Here is an 18,406-nt window from a genome sequence, read left to right on the forward strand (position 1 = left end):
GTTAAGTGGGTTGGTAATTGGCTGCCCAGCTGAACCCAAAGGGTGCTTCTGTCCAATGGCTCCTCTTCATCCTGGAAAGAAGTGGCTAGTGGGGTGCTTGCTGCAGGGTTTGGTCCTGGGCCCAGTGCTGTTCAACATCCTCATCAATGACTTAGATGAAGGCATAGAGTGTATGCTTATCAAGTTTGCAGCTGACACAAGACAAGGAGGGATAAACGTAATAATACTCCTAGAGGGCAGGATTAGAATTCAAAATGACTATAACAGGTCATTCAAAATGACTATAACAGGTCTAAAAACTTCATGATAGCAAGAGTTGTTTGACAGAAGAATACACTGCCTTGGAGTGTGGTGGAGTCTCCTCCTCTAGAGGGTTTTTTTAAACACAAAAACTGGAATGACCCAATTATGTGCATGTCAGAGTGGGATTGGACTGGATAGTCCTTCAGGTCTCTTCCAGGTGTATGATTCTATGTTTTTAGGTAAAGGAGATCACTATCCAAAGTTTCCATTAGCTGCAGATCAGAATACAATCTTTTTAAAGATATCACTGTACTGAAACACAGACACAAGTAATCAAGAATGATTTAATGATTAAGACACAAAACATTAATAATGCAAATATTTCAGACAAGCTAGAGGTTTTTTATTTTAGCACACATTTAGACAGCATACTTTGAATGGTGAAGCTGCTGTATGAAATATGTAGACTTTGCAAATCAGTACCTAGAAACCAAGACACATACACACAAACTTTTGAGAGCATTAAAAAAAACCCACAGACGCACACACACAGAAAGGAAACTGGTGCTGTCTCTCATTTCAAAAAGAAGCAAAATTTTAAAATCAGCAAGGCTAAGAGGGAAAACTTTCCAGTTCCCTCAAATCAAATGTGCAAAACCATGGTAAAATTGATATTTATCTAAATATCAAATTATAATTAATAGATTAAATTGGGGCATATGAGCAATAGGATGGTTTGACACAAATGAAGTACATTGGACTAACATGTTAATAGGCTAAAACTATCCCATTACACAGTGTATCTGCTAACAGATGCCTGCTTTACAATGGACCCCGCAAGGGGTTTGTGTGATTTTACAGTTAACAGTAATTTCAACAACCATTTCTACATAAATCTTAGACAAGGTAAGAAGTACAGGTGAGATAAACAGACACTAAGAGAACGGACACTCATTACCAACATGTTTACAAGGCTTCTCTGTGTAACAGTATGGTCCAAACACCTCTCCTTTCCAGGCTATGGCAATCCACGGTTTTTTATAGGCACATTTTTTAAGTCAATGCATTGGACCACAGGGTTGTTTGAGTGAGTGAAAGCTATTTCTGTTTGCATTGGGACAGGTCCCTGAAATCTCCCTTCTCAGCCCCACTTTACCCACCTGACTCACATCATGTGTTGTGAAGGGTCAGTCCTCTGATTTTCGGGGTCAACCTTTCAAGGTTGAAGGGAGCACCAGAGGGAGGGCTCTGCCACTGGAATTGCACTCTGTGTTTTTGAGATCCAACCCGATGCTTACTATAGAAACCACAACAAAAATGCCAACTTAAGTACAAAAAAGCCAAATATCAAAAATTACCCTGCAAACACTTTTTAAGATTTGGTCAAACATTTTGGTTAGCTTGGAAAATACAGGCTGATCACAACACTGGCCATTCATACGGCTTTGCATTGTGTCTGACAAGTTTCACCCTGGGAATGTCTCTTTTAAAAATAACAATGAAAACAGTGTGTGTGTTGTACCAGCTGCGTCTTCTACCCAGCTACTTTCTTACATGGTAGGTGACTCAAAACAACAGGCCATAACTGGTTCATCTCACATTATGTTGACAATTTTAGAAAGGAATGCTGAAATTTCAAGTGCCAAGTTGTGAATGCCAATTGAAAGGAAGTAATAGTTCATGGCCACTTTCTCCTTCCCTCCGCATTCTCTCTCATCCAGCCTTCCCAATTCGAATCTGGATAGAGTGCGGATGAGCTCCCTGTCAGCTCCAGCTCCCCATGTGGGGACATGAGAAAAGCCTCCCACAAGGATGGTAAACATCAAAAATATCTGGGCGCCCCCTGGGCAACATGCTTGCAGATGGCCAATTCTCTCACACCAGAAGCGACTTGCAGTTTCTTAAGTCGCTCCTGACACAAAAACAAAAAACAGAAGTGGTGTTGACTCCTATCAATGTTGTGCTGATCGGGTATCGTGGAGATTGTAGTCCAAATACACTCAGAGGCTACCAAATTGGGCATGGTTGCTCGAGTGTTTAGAGAGCTGGCATCCCGATTCTACATTTTAAGTGCCAATTTAATGAAAATTAAAACCTGATCAAGGTGTTTTTTTTTAAAAAAAAGAACTGCTTCAGACTTGTGATAAATAGAACTAAAAAAAGGTACCACGCATGATTTGATAGTTCTTCCATTTCAAGTCTCAGCAGAAATAAAAGATCCTGCTTTTTCAATGGTCATTACATTTCATAAACCAGTTGCTTGTGGTAGAATCAGACCTTGTGGTATCCACCGTTCCATGTTTCATAGTAGCTTCCTAACATGACATCAAATGCACATAGTGCATCTGACTGAATCATAAAGGAACTAGACAATGGACGTGGCCCCTTAACCATCCATTACATGCTTTCAATCTCCAAATACGGAGCACAAATAGACTACATCCATGATCAACAGTGCACACAAAGTATCTGCAAGTGAAGGTCCTGTCTTTTCCAAATACCTACTGTGGGGGTTTCCTCTTTGCCACTTATGAACATTTTGAAGATAGGAAACCAAATATGTACATACATACGCACCATGCATAACCAAAGCTATATTTGTGTGCTTGGTATTTGGGGATCTGTACCACATTCTAACTTGTCTTCCATAAGAAATTGCTCCCCAATGTGAAGCAAAACATTTTCATATACCTGCAAAACAGTTTTTTTTAAGTTTTGGGCCCTGCTTTTATTTTAATTTAAGGCATGTGTGTTTCAAACTACTGGAAAAAAAAATAGAAAACTGAACTTCATTGTACAAATTACAATCACATGCATTATCTACAGTTAAAAAATATGAGTTTGGATTACAGTTCTGAAATAGTGAATTCAGCACCTATCTTATTGACTAGTAAGGCAACAGCAGTGTCTCTATATATACATATACATACATAAATATATGTATATATGATATATATATATATATACTACAGTAATACTCCCTTCCACAGTTTATCCCTGGGTATGTGACCTCCCAGTATTATCAACATCATCAACTTTAGCCTATGGAGAGTTTCTAGGATGTTTTGCACTGGTTAAAGTCCTACATAAATCAACACTATTCTAGGCAGGAATAGTTACAGTAGCTGTCAAGAGTTATCAGTGCACAACACATATTGTGCTTACAATCAGATGATTTGTTGTTTGTTGTTGTTTTTTGCCCAGAATATCAAAATGGTTTCTCAGTTTGGTCTTCAATCCTTTCTTTGTTTTCTCTGCTTCACATTGTTCTCGAGGGAAGAAAAGCTATTTGTGTACCCGTTCACAGCCGCAGACCCATTCTGATACTCTTTCCTTCTGGAGGGTGCCTTCTTGTTATAAGTCTAAAACACACACACAGGATCAGTAGTGAGTTTTTACTTCAGCAATAAAAATAAGGAAGCACATTAACTAATGTAACAAGTATTACTTAACAGACATTTACCATCCCTACATGTTGATGAAAGATTATACTGAGCAGAACTAATTCAGAAAGAGCTGTGAAAGACTATCTCTAGGTTCACAAACTATTGTTTGCACAAATCACAGCTTTCTAACCCCAAGTGAACCAGGAAACTGTGGCTTATGGCCAACTAGAAACAAAAACTTCTTCCCATTCTCTCCCTTATCTCTTTGTTCTTAGTTTTTCAAATAATAGTTTGAGAAACTATCTGAATGAAGCCCAGAAGTGTGTAAGATAGCTGAATGTGGTTCAAGAAGCATGGTTTCCCATTGAATCTCTCTCAGTTTCTTTTGCTGGTATTGGCTGTGTCCCATTGTCCAGGAGAACAGATAAGTAGTATTTTGGAAAAGAGTACATTGCTCTTTACTATACTCAGTTGTATTCATATGGACAGAAAATGTTTGAGAGCAGATGTGTTATATTGGTTAAACATATTGGGCTAACTAGATTATGACCTGTTAGGATCATAACCTATTGGGTAGCAGAGTTTCAGGAATATTCCATTAGTAATCAAAGATCACTGGGCATGTAAATACCTTGTTTCTATCCGATGCTCTCAGCAGACAAAATTCAAGTAGACTTATTTAAATAACAAGTTTGTTTTACTCACAACTTCATGTATTTAAATATACAGGTACATTTCTTGTCAGGTTAAGCTTTAAAATGTTTCAGTTTGTATCTTTAATTTATAGTCTTTAATAGTCTCTTTAAAAACTATATTTGCTCAGCATAGCTCTTTTTTGTAGCAGTCTACTTCCAAAAAAACTCAAGCCTCAACTGACTTCTAACATTGGCTTCTGTACTCAAGCCTCAACTGTCATTTCTCAACTGTCATATTTCAAACTGCATTCTGAACAGTCACTGAACCAGTCACATGGTCTGCAGCCGCTCCCACTGTCTTAAGTACATAGAGCTACGAAAACTGCAAACCAAAGAAGACATACACTTCAGGGAATAAACGACACATTATAAACAGACAAAACACTGGATAGAGGAGACTTGAGAAGGTTGTTATCTCCAACAAAACATGCTAGACTGGGATTCAGCAGGTTCTTATTTGCTTTTTGAGGTACGTTATGACCTCTGTATCTTGGGATCCATGATGCCACTTACTATCGTACAAATAAATATGTTATCTCAAGGTTGGATCCTTAGGGGCAAGTGACCATGTGCTCCTGCAGTTTGCAATACAAAGGAATGCTGAAACTAAGACAAGTCAAACACGCATTCTGGACTTTAAGAGAGCTGACTTCCAAAAAATGAAGGAATTACTGAGCGGCATTCCATGGACGCCGATATTAAAAAACAAGGGAGTTAAGGATGGATGGGAGTTTTTCAAAAGTGAAATACTCAAGGCGCAAATGCAAACAGTGCCAACAAAGAAGAAAAATAAGACAAGTGCAAAGAAGCCAGAATGGATGTCCAAAGAACTTCTAACTGAGCTAAAGCTCAAAAGTGACATGCACAAGAAGTGGAAAAGGGGAGAAATCACCAAAGAAGAATTCAAACGTATAGCCAACTCCTGTAGGGAAAAGGTTCGCAAGGCTAAAGCGCAAAATGAGCTCAGGCTTGCCAGGGACATAAAAAACAACAAAAAAGGTTTTTTTGCTTATGTTGGTAGAAAAAGGAAGAAAAAGGAGGCGATAGGGCCACTGCAAGGAGTAGATGGGGTGATGGTGACAGGGGATAGGGAAAAGGCAGAACTGCTTAATGCCTTCTTTGCCTCGGTCTTCTCACAAAAAGAAAGCCATCTTCAACCTCAGCAACATGGAATGGACGAAGGATTGGGGGAAATCCAACCCCAAATAGGGAAACAAGTTGTCCAGGAACACCTGGCCACTCTAAACGAATTCAAGTCCCCAGGGCCAGATCAGCTACATCCAAGAGTATTGAAGGAACTAGCGGAAGTTATTTCAGAACCACTGGCAATCATCTTCGAGAGTTCTTGGAGAACAGGAGAAGTCCCAGCAGATTGGAGGAGGGCGAATGTGGTCCCTATCTTCAAGAAGGGAAAAAAGAACGACCCAAACAATTACCGTCCGGTCAGCCTCACATCAATACCAGGCAAGATTCTGGAAAAGATCATTAAGGAAGTGGTCTGCAAACACTTAGAAACAAATGCGGTCATTGCTAATAGTCAACACGGATTTACCAAAAACAAGTCATGCCAGACTAATCTGATCTCTTTTTTCGATAGAGTTACGAGTTGGGTCAATACAGGGAATGCCGTGGATGTAGCATATCTAGATTTCAGTAAGGCCTTCGACAAAGTCCCCCACGACCTTCTGGCAAACAAACTAGTAAAATGTGGGCTAGACAAAACTACGGTTAGGTGGATCTGTAATTGGCTAAGCGAACGAACCCAAAGGGTGCTCACCAATGCGTCGTCTTCATCATGGAAAGAAGTGACAAGTGGAGTGCCGCAGGGCTCCGTCCTGGGCCCGGTTCTGTTCAACATCTTTATTAACGACTTAGACGAAGGGTTAGAAGGCACGATCATCAAGTTTGCAGATGACACCAAACTCGGAGGGATAGCTAACACTCCAGAAGACAGGAGCAGAATTCAAAACGATCTTGACAGACTAGAGAGATGGGCCGAAACTAACAAAATGAAGTTCAACAGGGACAAATGCAAGATACTTCACTTCGGCAGAAAAAATGGAAATCAAAGATACAGAATGGGGGACGCCTGGCTTGACAGCAGTGTGTGCGAAAAAGATCTTGGAGTCCTCGTGGACAACAAGTTAAACATGAGCCTACAATGTGATGCGGCAGCTAAAAAAGCCAATGGGATTTTGGCCTGCATCAATAGGGGAATAACGTCTAGATCCAGGGAAGTCATGCTCCCCCTCTATTCTGCCTTGGTCAGACCACACCTGGAATACTGTGTCCAGTTTTGGGCACCGCAGATGAAGGGAGATGCTGACAAGCTGGAAAGCGTCCAGAGGAGGGCAACTAAAATGATTAAGGGTCTGGAGAACAAGCCCTATGAGGAGAGGCTTAAAGAGCTGGGCATGTTTAGCCTGCAGAAGAGAAGGCTGAGAGGAGACATGATAGCCATGTACAAATATGTGAGGGGAAGTCATAGGGAGGAGGGAGCAAGCTTATTTTCTGCTGCCCTGCAGACTAGGACACGGAACAATGGCTTCAAACTACAGGAAAGGAGATTCCACCTGAACATCAGGAAGAACTTCCTCACTGTGAGGGCTGTTCGGCAGTGGAACTCTCTCCCCCGGGCCGTGGTGGAGGCTCCTTCTTTGGAGGCTTTTAAGCAGAGGCTGGATGGCCATCTGTCGGGGGTGCTTTGAATGCGATTTCCTGCTTCTTAGCGGGGGGTTGGACTAGATGGCCCTTGAGGTCTCTTCCAACTCTACTATTCTATGATTCTATGATTCTATGATTCAAGGAATATGCTAGGTCCTTCAATTGAAGTCTATTGTATATTTTCACTGCAGTTTGACAATAGAGTTATGCTAGAAAACCAAGAAATGCTAGAGCAGTGTTCTCTCTAGGCATTTTCTACATGTTCCAGTATGACTATCTACAACAGTGGTTCCCAACTTGTGGGCCTCCAGCTGTTTTGGATTTCAGCTCCCAAAGTTTCTTTTCCGGAAAGCCTTTGATGAGTGAATTCTGTTGGTTCAAGTTGTCTGCCTACATAATAATAGACCCACTGATTCGCCTTCTCATTGTCATTATTGTCATTTCTAGTACTTTAATGACTATGTCAATTACGTAACTACCTCCCCCTGATTTGACACATTCGCCCTTTGGCCTAGACTTGTGTTTTATATCTGTTTTTAATGCTTTTTCCTGCAATATTGTTTTTATGATGGTTTTACTGATATTGTTGATTTATTGTTGTAAATTTATGTGTTTTGATTTGTTTTTATATTGTGATGTTGGGCAAGGCCCCATGTGAGCCGCCCCGAGTCCCTACGGGGAGATGGGGCGGGATACAAGAATAAAATTATTATTATTATTATTATTATTATTATTATTATTATTATTATTATTATTATTATTACAGCTGATAATGAGGTCAACTCGTTCACCCAATCCTGGCTTGATTGTTTGACCATGTCACGCAAAGGAAGGTCAGATATCTGATGGAGGATAAGCACCATGAAGTGACCCTCACGGTGGCAAAGTTCCTTGCAGTGGCAGCAAGGCTGAGAAAGAGCCTAGTTTCCCATCAGGGTATTACCTGACGTTGTGTAGTTTGTGTTTGTTTAGCAATTTCCCCTGTTTGACTGTTCTATAAACTCTTGTATGTTATTCACTTAACAGCTGTGGGTCCATGGACCATAATAAAGTATCTATCTATCTATCTATCTATCTATCTATCTATCTATCTATCTATCTGATAAGCTGGCTGGGATTTCTGGGAGTTGAAGTCCAAAACACCTGGAGGCCCAAAGGTTGGGAACTGCTGCTCTACAATATGATTCCACTGGAAGTAATTCATTTCAATAGATTTTTATATTTCCACAGTAAGACCAGGAATGTGTCCCTCATGGGCGTGGGGGTGCATACTATATTCTTTTTAGACATTTAATCCTGGACTGAAATAATCTCAAATTCATAGGCAAGTTGCAAAGTAAATCTCTGCAGCTCATAAATACATTGTGCCTCTGGAACAATGAAAGAAATTGACTAAATTTTAAAAACAACAAACCTCCCTATGTATAGCTACTTTTCTCCAACTATTACAGATGTCAGTGAAGATTACTTTGAGTTGCAATGTGCATGTGTAAAAGATTTAAAATAGTAAAGAAAGCACTCCTCCTTTAAATTGTATAAATTGCATGAAAACATGACTTAGTACCATGACACTGCAGCTCCCTCTATGTCCTATTAAATCATAACTCAGTTGTGGTCAACTAACATGAGGCAAAGGGAGTAGGGGCTGATTTTTCTTACAGGATTGAGAACTGCTCAATACAATGAAACTACAAAACTAATGTTTTGTGTATAGTGGTGATGTGTCTATGTCTTGTGTCTATAAGTTATAAATTTCAGGAGCAAAAATAATTTACCTGAATATAGAAATTTGTGAAAAGGATAATTAAGGAGATCATGTAGCCTATCTGGAAATACAACCATCCCATCGGAAATCGACATGGCCAAATAACTCCACAGCTTGTCTGGAAGATTGTCAGGACAAATTGAGTCTATAAGCAGGGAAGAAAGGGTAGGGAAAAGTCATTTTAAGTGAGAGAAGAGTTACACGATAAACAAGTACATTTCATCTGTTTGCTGTGAAGCATGAATACAAAGATGCCCTTTTTGAATTGGCTCCCTCAGGGAATGTTATGGATCATCTGTTGCACTCCATAGGGTGAATGTTGTAAGACAGACATTATTGGCATATGATTAAGCTTAAGACTTTACAACTGGTAGAGAAATTAGGGACAGATTTGGGGGGAAACCTCCATAGAAACAAGGTACTATTATCTTTTACTCTTGATTATATGGGGCAGCTCCAAGTGTCCACAAAAGCACTTTTTGTAAGGTTAAGTGAACAGTTTTGTCTGCATCTGATCACCGACACAGTAAACCTTTGAAAAACACATTGTTCCCCACTTGACATAAATGTAATTGAGGGTGAAAAGAAAAAGAAATCATCAGATGCTCCATTTACACTGCCATATAAAATCCAGATTATCTGATTTGAACTGGATTATATGGCAATGTAGACTAATACTATCTAAAGCAGATAATCTGGATTTTATACAGCTGTGTAGATGGGGCCAGAAAGTGGAGTAACATGAAATCCCAGTTTGAATGCACTGATGAAGATGCACTTTTAACCCTGAATGTGCTGCAATGTAAAAAATGAAGCTCTTGGGTGTTCAGCAGAGATGGGGGAAGTGTGGCTTATGAGCAACCCCCAGGCATGGAACCTTTCTCCAATTTGAAAAAAAAAATCCATCAAGCAAAAATGCCTCAAATTGCACCAGGATGCCAATGGCACCTTCCAGTTAACTGGGACAGGGGATTCACTCCAACCTCTAATTTCAGCTTTAACAAAATCATCCAAAGTACTGAAGCCTATTCCTAGAATAATTTCAGCAACTTGAAAACATCAGACTAAATCCCAGAGTAGATTCAGCTATTCTCACCAACATGGGAGTCGCCATTGCAAATGTACTCCAAAGCTGTGATTTATGCCCTTTATACATCTATGTTTCCACTTTCTCAGTCAGAAATGTGGAGGGGTTCTCATGAAGAACATTTGTTCTATTTCTCTCAGACTGTGGTGGTGGTTGGGGAAGGTCTACAAACACTCAACTACTCACCAGTTGTCCCTGAGTGATATATTTCTTCCACCAGAGATATGGACGCATGGAAGGAATAGCAGATAACCCATAGTAGGAATACATGAGGACATGAATAAAGCTGTTAAAAGTGGCACCAAAATAGGCTGTAAGTGGAAAGAAGAGAGATGTTTTAAGATCCTTTGAAACAGCTTGCATTATGTCAATGTGTTAAAAGTTAATACTAAATGAACCTGTAAAAGTGATAGTACAAAATTTTGGAACAAAACAAACTTTGACATACTAGCATAAGAACAAAAGAATGTGAAATGCTGCAAATAGCACAGATTGGCTGCCTAAGGTGACACCTGCCATTTAAAGTGAGTAAAAGTGCTGTAAATGTTGTCTAGAGGGAAGTGCTGTCTAGATCCAGGGAAGTCATGCTACCCCTCTATTCTGCCTTGGTCAGACCACACCTGGAATACTGTGTCCAATTCTGGGCACCACAATTGAAGGGAGATGTTGACATGCTGGAAAGTGTCCAGAGGAGGATGACTAAAATGATCAAGGGTCTGGAGAACAAGCCCTATGAGGAACGGCTTAAAGAACTGGGCATGTTTAGCCTGCAGAAGAGAAGGCTGAGAGGAGACATGATAGCCATGTACAAATATGTGAGGGGAAGTCATAGGGAGGAGGGAGCAAGCTTGTTTTTTGCTGCCCTGGAGACTAGGACGCGGAACAATGGCTTCAAACTTCAGGAAAGGAGATTCCACCTGAACATTAGGAAGAACTTCCTCACTGTGAGGGCTGCTCGGCACTGGAACTCTCTGCCCCAGGGTGTGGTTGAGTCCCCTTCTTTGGAGGCTTTTAAGCAGAGGCCGGATGGCCATCTGTCAGGGGTGTGTTGAATGTAATTTTCCTGCTTCTTGGCAGGGGGTTGGACTGGATGGCCCATGAGGTCTCTTCCAACTCTATGATTCCATGATTCTATGAAATAATATTGTGTGTTTTTCCCAAATTGCTCTCACAGATAGTGTTTTCCTGAGGGTGGGACAAATTGCCATAATTCCTTCTCATATCTTTATACCAATGACCATGTAGATCAGTGGTTCTCAACCTGTGGGTTCCCAGATGTTTTGGCCTTCAACTCCCAGGAATCCTAATAGCTGGTAAACTGGCTGGGATTTCTGGGAGTTCTGGGCCAAAACACCTGGGGACCCACAGGTTGAGAACCAATGATGTAGAGTCAGCCTATAAGAATTGTCAGAGGTATTCATTTCCACTTATACAGGACTGCAGACAGAAGGGCATCTTCTGCCTATGAGTTAAATAAAGGTGGCAATACACTCTTAGGTTTTAGCTCCCATCATTCTTCGCTCATGGCTAGGCTATTTGGGCTGGTGGGAGTTTGAATATCTGAAGAGCCATTGTTGCCCATCCCACAATGTAAAACTTGCACAGAGACTGTATCTGATGCTTTGCATTTAAATGAGTGCCATTCTGTGGACTCAATACATATTTCTGATCCAGCCCTATAGCTGTCTCCTTGGTTCTACCTTATGTTGGGTAAAGCAACCAAGGCAGCAATATCATGGCAACTCTGTGCTTTTTAGAACACCAACAGGGAAACGAGACTGCATGGGCACCAGTACAAGAACCAGCTTGTCAGTGCTCTGCTGTGCCTACAGGGAGCCACTGCCATGTGGAAGAGCTTCTCAGCAGCTGCCACGTGGCATTCTTTCGGGAGTCTGCTGCCTAATTAAAACTAAAACAGCAACAACAGCATCGCAGGAGACAAATAGCTGAGGAAATGTAAAGCCAAGCAAAATAATGACAAGTAAGGAAGCATCAGTCAAGCTATGGTAAGACAAAGGATTTTAATAGGACCATTTTTCATTACCACTTGCATAATGAAACTAGCTGAAAAGTGTCTTTCTGTCCAGACATCAGATGAACCCATCTTCACCAAACATCAGTTTTGACTCTTAAATAATCAAAGTTGTGCATGTTAACATGGAGACTCATTAAGAAAACCCAAAGGTTTGTTGTCAGAGATTCTGACAACAAATTAATATCACGGACACAAAAACAACAACAGTTGGCCAGAATGCAAGATCAGATTTACAGATGGGTAATAGTGGATTCATATTCACAGTCCCTACACGATAGAAAAATGTCCATTCTGTTGGTGATTTGATGTATTTGCATGATGTTTCTGACCAACTCACACCAGCTGGTGAGGCTGTGATCATTGCATTTCTTTGATGCAACCTTTTTTGATGCTGGGAAGGGGGAATGTTCCAATCGCCAGCAGAATGGACCTTCTCTCTGTATAGCTGATGCCAAGTAAAGTGATGGGGTGCTATTTCAGGAGATGTTACTTAGCTTTTCAATTAAGATTGTTACATAAATAGCAGATGTAGAATTCTGGCCACCATCATTTCAAACTTCTGAAAGATCTAGTCAAGTAAATATTCTTCTGAAAAGTCTATCCATATGTATAACAATAACACACAATCTTAAAATGAAATGAGCGCTATAAGAAATGCATACAGGTCTCTCCCCATTCTTCAAGTACAATAAGAGCAGGAAACCTCATCTTCTGGACTCAAACCTTATAATCTCAATCTATCATGGAACAGAAGACATGACTGCCTGGTCAGCACAGCTACCAATACACTTATATATTTTTCAAGCTCTTATCAGACCTTCTCTCCCATTCCACAAGCATCTCCTTGAGCTTAGTTTATTACAGGAAGAACTTTTAAGTGAGAAGCAAAAGAAAACATGGGGATATTTGGGGTCCCGTGCTTTTGCCTTTGGCTCCATGCACCACTGCAATGCACCCTAAACACACATTTGTCTTCTTTTGGGTCAAAAAAGTTTCCACATCTCAGAGTTGTAAGAATACTTACAGTGGCCACAAGGCACCCAGTTCATAACAAACCACCAGATGTTCAACATGGTTGCATGATGGTAGACATGAAGAACAGTGATCTGGTGGTTATTTTTCCGTAATATAAAGAAGATAGTATCCATGAATTCAATGAGCTTTGAGAAGTAGTACCACCAGAGGACACGTATGATCTAAAGAGAGAGAAAAAATAGTTCTGTTGTTTGCTCCACCAGGACAAATTTTTCTGCCCTCCCATACCACAAGATCCCAGTGATCAATTATAGCTATGAGACTATGTCTGCCATAGGTGAGATGCTTCCATACTTTACTGATAGGCACAACAGCAGCAAGGAGTGATGGAATTACAAGTGCAGTGGCAAATCATTGAAGTAAACACAAGATATACAGAACCAGCCTCAGTATAACATGTGCATGAGATACGAACCCATAGTTTTTACCCAATATTATATTTCTACCTAAAAGTAAGTCCAACCCCTCTCCCCAGATAGAGCCAAGTCCTTTTGCAATGGTCAGCCACCAACACCTATGATAATCTAGCTACTTCCACTCATGGCTGGAATACAACCGGAAGCAAGTGGTTTCCTTTTGCTGCTTAGCAGACCCAGGCTCCTAAACCCATATACAAAACTCACTAGACTGAATGCTTTCCTCAACAAAATATCAGATGGCTTTGTCTCTAGTACAGAGAACTGTGCAATTCATTACAAAGTCCTCAATGGGGCCCTGGGTTATTGGGGGTTGTTGTTGTTTTTAGTTGGTGGTGGTGGTGATAGTTTTGCTTTTCTTTTCTTTTATGTAATACACAGGTGGAACATGCGATGTTTTGTGCAGAAAGCCACTGGTCCAATTCCTGGGAACTTCTGTTATGTAGGAGAATAAGGTTCCTGTCAAATCCTAGAAAACTTCTGCCAGTCACTATCTAGTGTCTACGGCGTTACCTCAGTGGGAGCAATGCAACTCTATGGAGTTTCTAAACCAATTTTCAATACAGTAAAGTGAGCAAGTCTGCTATTTAAAGTTAGTGCTTCACTGGGCAGGACCAAGATCTTGTGAACACCTACAAAAGTTGTCTGGACAACAGCCATAAAGCTGAAGTGCGACTAAACCAAAAGCCACAATCCTTTATGTGCCTATTCAAGTAGGCCTCAGGTGCTAATGAGAGACATAAGGGAGATATTTAATCTTTATTCCCCTTCTGTAATATCTGAAAAAGAGTGTGAACAAATAGAAGATAATACCAGTGTATTCCCTAAATGGAATGTGCTTTCTTCAGTCAGAAGGGAATAAGGCACAGAAGACTGTTGTTACGGAAGAAGAAAAAGACTTTTTCAATAAACCACAGGCAACTATCATGTGAAATAATTGACTGCACTGAATCCACAAATATGCTAATACAGTATATGTTACCAGTAGAAACTGTTAAAACTCCAGTCTGAAAATATGAAGAAAATGGAATTTAAAAAGAAAACTAGACATGCCCATACATAACACAGTATGACAGCTCATTTCAATTCCTACATCTTCCCCACAAGATCCAGATAACTCCCTTTTTGGCTCTTTGCTCCATTAATTCTTAAGCCACTGTGCTGTAACAGCTGGGCATATGGGAGGTTGGTTGCTCCCATGACAGTGAGGAAGTGAATCTATCTTTAGTTTTAGTCCAAATTTTAAATGTGTTGCTGAATGTACTGAACCTGATTTGGAGATACGGTTCAGCACTTTGGATATCTCATGAAAGTTCACACCTAAACCTAGAGGAGATTAATCAGCCCACTGTCATGGGAGCCATTACTGTTGGGGCCATCAAAGATTTAATTCCTGGTTAAATTACAAATTCTACCTTGGGACCAGAAACTTTTCCAACTTAGGTTCATTTTCACAGTTACTGAAGCCAGGCACAGGAGGAGATTAGAAGGATATGCAGACACACAACTTGATCCATGTCTAACAAACCCTAGATTAGCACACTTGCGTTTATGATATCTGTACCAGGCTTAGATAATAAATGGCAGCCAGTTAGACAGGAAGGAGCATTACTACATTTTGGAAAAGGATAGACTGATTTCTTTCTGCTACTTTAAAAAGGGTAACCTCAATAAACAATATTGTGACCCAAAAGAGACAGTCATATATTATGAGATATTGGTTCAGATTGAAAGATCATCACATTGGAACATTGCACCTTATCCCTAGGTTAGAATGTATGTATCTTTTGATGCATTTCTTTTCAGCACTCAAGGAGGGTTTCAAACATACATACATACATACATATATATTAAGATAAACATCAGATCTCACCTGCAGGCTCTGTGCCGCAATATTTAGACCAGTGTCATATTTTATTACTTTTGTGACATACTGAACCTACTAGGAAATCAACTCTCTGGGATGATTCCTTCCTAACAAGCCACAATAATAACCCTAGAATAGGATTGAGCTACTCTGACAGTTCTACGAATCAGCTTTCTGCCCCAGGAAACTAAACTTCAATTTTGAAAAAGAAATAGCATTTTACTTTTTAAAAGTGTGGGGGAGGTACGATATCTGTTCAACATTTGGAGAGGATCCCAGGAGTGGTAACTTTTAAAAAGGGACATAGTGTGGGGTTGTCTCTAGGTGTGGATAGTCATATACACATTTGTATGTGATCTTAAAGCCATACTTTGCACAAGGTTGCCCTAGGAAAAACCCTGGCTTGTTATTGGAAAGCTAGGGCGTTGTCCTTCCAGTACAAAACACTGATTTTCCTAGAATGGGAAGACACCAGGGGTGTAGCTACCAGGAGTTGGTGATGGGTAGGTGAGAAATCAGGGCAGAACTTACAAAATTGTCCTTCTGTCTCCAATCACTAACATTGCAGTTAATTTGACATTGAAAAAAAATTGGTTTTGGTGGTGTTGTGTACCTTGGCAACATTTCTAAGTTATGGTGACCCTAAGACAAACCTATCACAGGGTTTCCTTGTCTGAGGAAGGAACTGAACCATCGTCTCCAGAGTCATAGTCATAGAATCATAGAATAGTAGAATTGGAAGAGACCTCATGGGCCATCTAGTCCAACCCCCTGCCAAGAAGCAGGAAATCGCATTCAAAGCACCCCCGACAGATGGCCATCCAGCCTCTGTTTAAAAGCCTCCAAAGAAGGAGCCTCCACCACAGTCTGGGGGAGAGAGTTCCACTGCCGAACAGCCCTCACAGTGAGGAAGTTCTTCCTGATGTTCAGGTGGAATCTCCTTTCCTGTAGTTTGAAGCCATTGTTCCGTGTCCTAGTCTGCAGGGCAGCAAAAAACAAGCTTGCTCCCTCCTCCCTATGGCTTCCCCTCACGTATTTGTACATGGCTATCATGTCTCCTCTCAGCCTTCTCTTCTGCAGGCTAAACATGCCCAGTTCTTTAAGCCTCTCCTCATAGGGCTTGTTCTCCAGACCTTTGATCATTTTAGTTGCCCTCCTCTGGACGCTCTCCAGCTAGTCCAACGCTCAAACCACTGCACTGTGCTGGCTCATGCCTCAGAAATTTTTGGGACTATTAGCTCTGTTCATATTCTTTTGATAACTCGGGAATTTTAAGTTTTTAAGTTAATGCAATGCTAGAAATGTGGGGTTCAAAGGGAAACGTTTTTGGAGAAGCAAATTCTTATTGTAGAGGCAATTGCCACAGTTTGCTCTCCTTGTAGCTACAGCCATGTAAATAGCAAAGAAGCTGTCTCTGCAATGCAGCCTCTTGTAATGGGCTCACTTGTTCCTTCTCAGATTTAAAATATTGCTGCCGAGTTTGATCTAATTTTACCACATTCTACAATGAGCAGTACATTATGCATCTGTCTCTCCATATTCTCTAGAGGGATATGGGAGATTCAGTTCCTTGTCTCTAGTTATTAATGTCCCTCCATTTAAAACTTGTCACAGGCAACTGCCAGTTAAGTGTTTCATTAGAAGTGTTTAGTGCTATGATACAAAAGAATGGAAAGTGAGGGAATTAAGTGATTAGGATTCACATTCTTTCATCAGCTATAATAAGTGGTGTAATTTTAAAGCAATATGGTCTGAATGAAGATGAATTAAAAACAGTTTCATATTTTGAAGTCTCTCCCCCTCCCATTATAGGCTGACTTCAAAATTACTTTGTAAGATGGATTTACTTATTGAACACTGACAGAGAAAGAAGTCTTTCTGGGATATTTAGGCAGGCTTGTGTAACATTTGGACTTTCACTATACTAAGTTTGCCAACCCCCCCCCCCCCCCCCGGTCCTTGTTTTAATTAAGCATGATGCGGTACACTCATTGTGGTACACAAGGCACAAATGAAGCCAGGGACAGAATATTCAAACCTCCTAAACTGATGTTCTTTTTTAATTCCTGGAAATGTTCAAACTCCAAATTCCAAAAACACGAACCAAAAATGCATAATACGTATGACTCAAAAATACATTACTGTTTTTGCAAGACCTTGACAACTTGAACAGCTGGAATGTGAAAATCCTGTCTTTTATCTATATATGTGGTTAAATTTAAAGATACCGCACTACTGTTCCTGAACAATGGTACTTTCTTAATTGCTTTTTCTTTCAAATGGCTATCAAAGCATTCAGGCTACAACATGCCTTTTCTTTGAGCTGCATTAATAGCAAGGAGTGTCCGTCCTTCCCGATGCAAGGACTGTATTGACCTTCACTCTCAATGCAAGAGGCAAATCAAAACAGCAGCGTCAGCTCATAACATTACCTTCATATCAGCATCACCTCCACTGTGCGTATCCTGACAGAAGAAATTGTATCCTCCTTCCCACACTCCTGTCACCAACTGATGAGAAAAATAATAATCACTTGTTAACACTATTGTATGCATTATTACAGATTAAATCTAATAAGATGTCATGGAATAAATGAAATATAGGCTTATTCACAACAGGGGAGCCTTCACAGACATTACGAATGTAGAGGTAAAGTAGCCAATGACAGCAAATGCCCTTCTCCCCCCAAATGCTTATTTGACTCAGGGTGACCATTATCCAAAAGCCAGTCAAGTTCATTTTGGCACCTGAGGCCAAAACACCCACAAGCACCTCTTCCCATTTCGGTCAGAAAAAATAGAATCACAGAATCATAGTATCCTGGGACTTTGCAACATCTGGACAGTTGGATTGATTCCATTTTGGACTGATCCATGGTCCAGATGGATACAACCTCCATCAGTCTTTTCCTGTGCTGATCAGCTCAAGAAAGGGGATAGCTCGTCCCAGTGTTGCTCCTCCTCCTCACCGGCTATGGTGCTCTCTGCGAGGTCAGGATAGAGCGTCCTCATGATCAACAAGAAAGAGGGGATTGCTCTCCCCACTTCTTTCTGGTTCTGTGGGTGTCTTAATGTGACATTATATAAGAACATGATGGCCAGGTGCTCACTGAAAGCTCCACTGTCAACAGGAGCAACAACACTGACTTTGGACACTCACATATTCCAGGCTCCATTCCCATGCACTTCGGAAACAGTCCCACAGAAGTCCCAA

The 18,406-nt window shown here is 40.7% G+C and overlaps 1 protein-coding gene across 1 annotated transcript in view; it reads right to left on the reverse strand.

Moving 5' to 3' along the window:
- Window positions 1–573: 573 nt before the first annotated feature.
- Window positions 574–18,406, reverse strand: part of elovl5 (ELOVL fatty acid elongase 5) — a 72,279-nt gene continuing 54,446 nt past the window's right edge. The window contains exons 4-8 of the mRNA XM_062982973.1: window positions 17,626–17,703; window positions 12,900–13,071; window positions 10,027–10,151; window positions 8,764–8,898; window positions 574–3,605 (exon numbers count right to left, since the gene is read on the reverse strand). Coding sequence (XP_062839043.1) covers window positions 3,477–3,605; window positions 8,764–8,898; window positions 10,027–10,151; window positions 12,900–13,071; window positions 17,626–17,703 — 639 coding nt within the window. The 3' untranslated portion in view covers window positions 574–3,476. The remainder of the gene's footprint in view (window positions 3,606–8,763; window positions 8,899–10,026; window positions 10,152–12,899; window positions 13,072–17,625; window positions 17,704–18,406) is intronic.

This window comes from Anolis carolinensis, chromosome 1 (assembly GCF_035594765.1).
Source record: "Anolis carolinensis isolate JA03-04 chromosome 1, rAnoCar3.1.pri, whole genome shotgun sequence".
Lineage (NCBI taxonomy): Eukaryota > Metazoa > Chordata > Lepidosauria > Squamata > Dactyloidae > Anolis > Anolis carolinensis.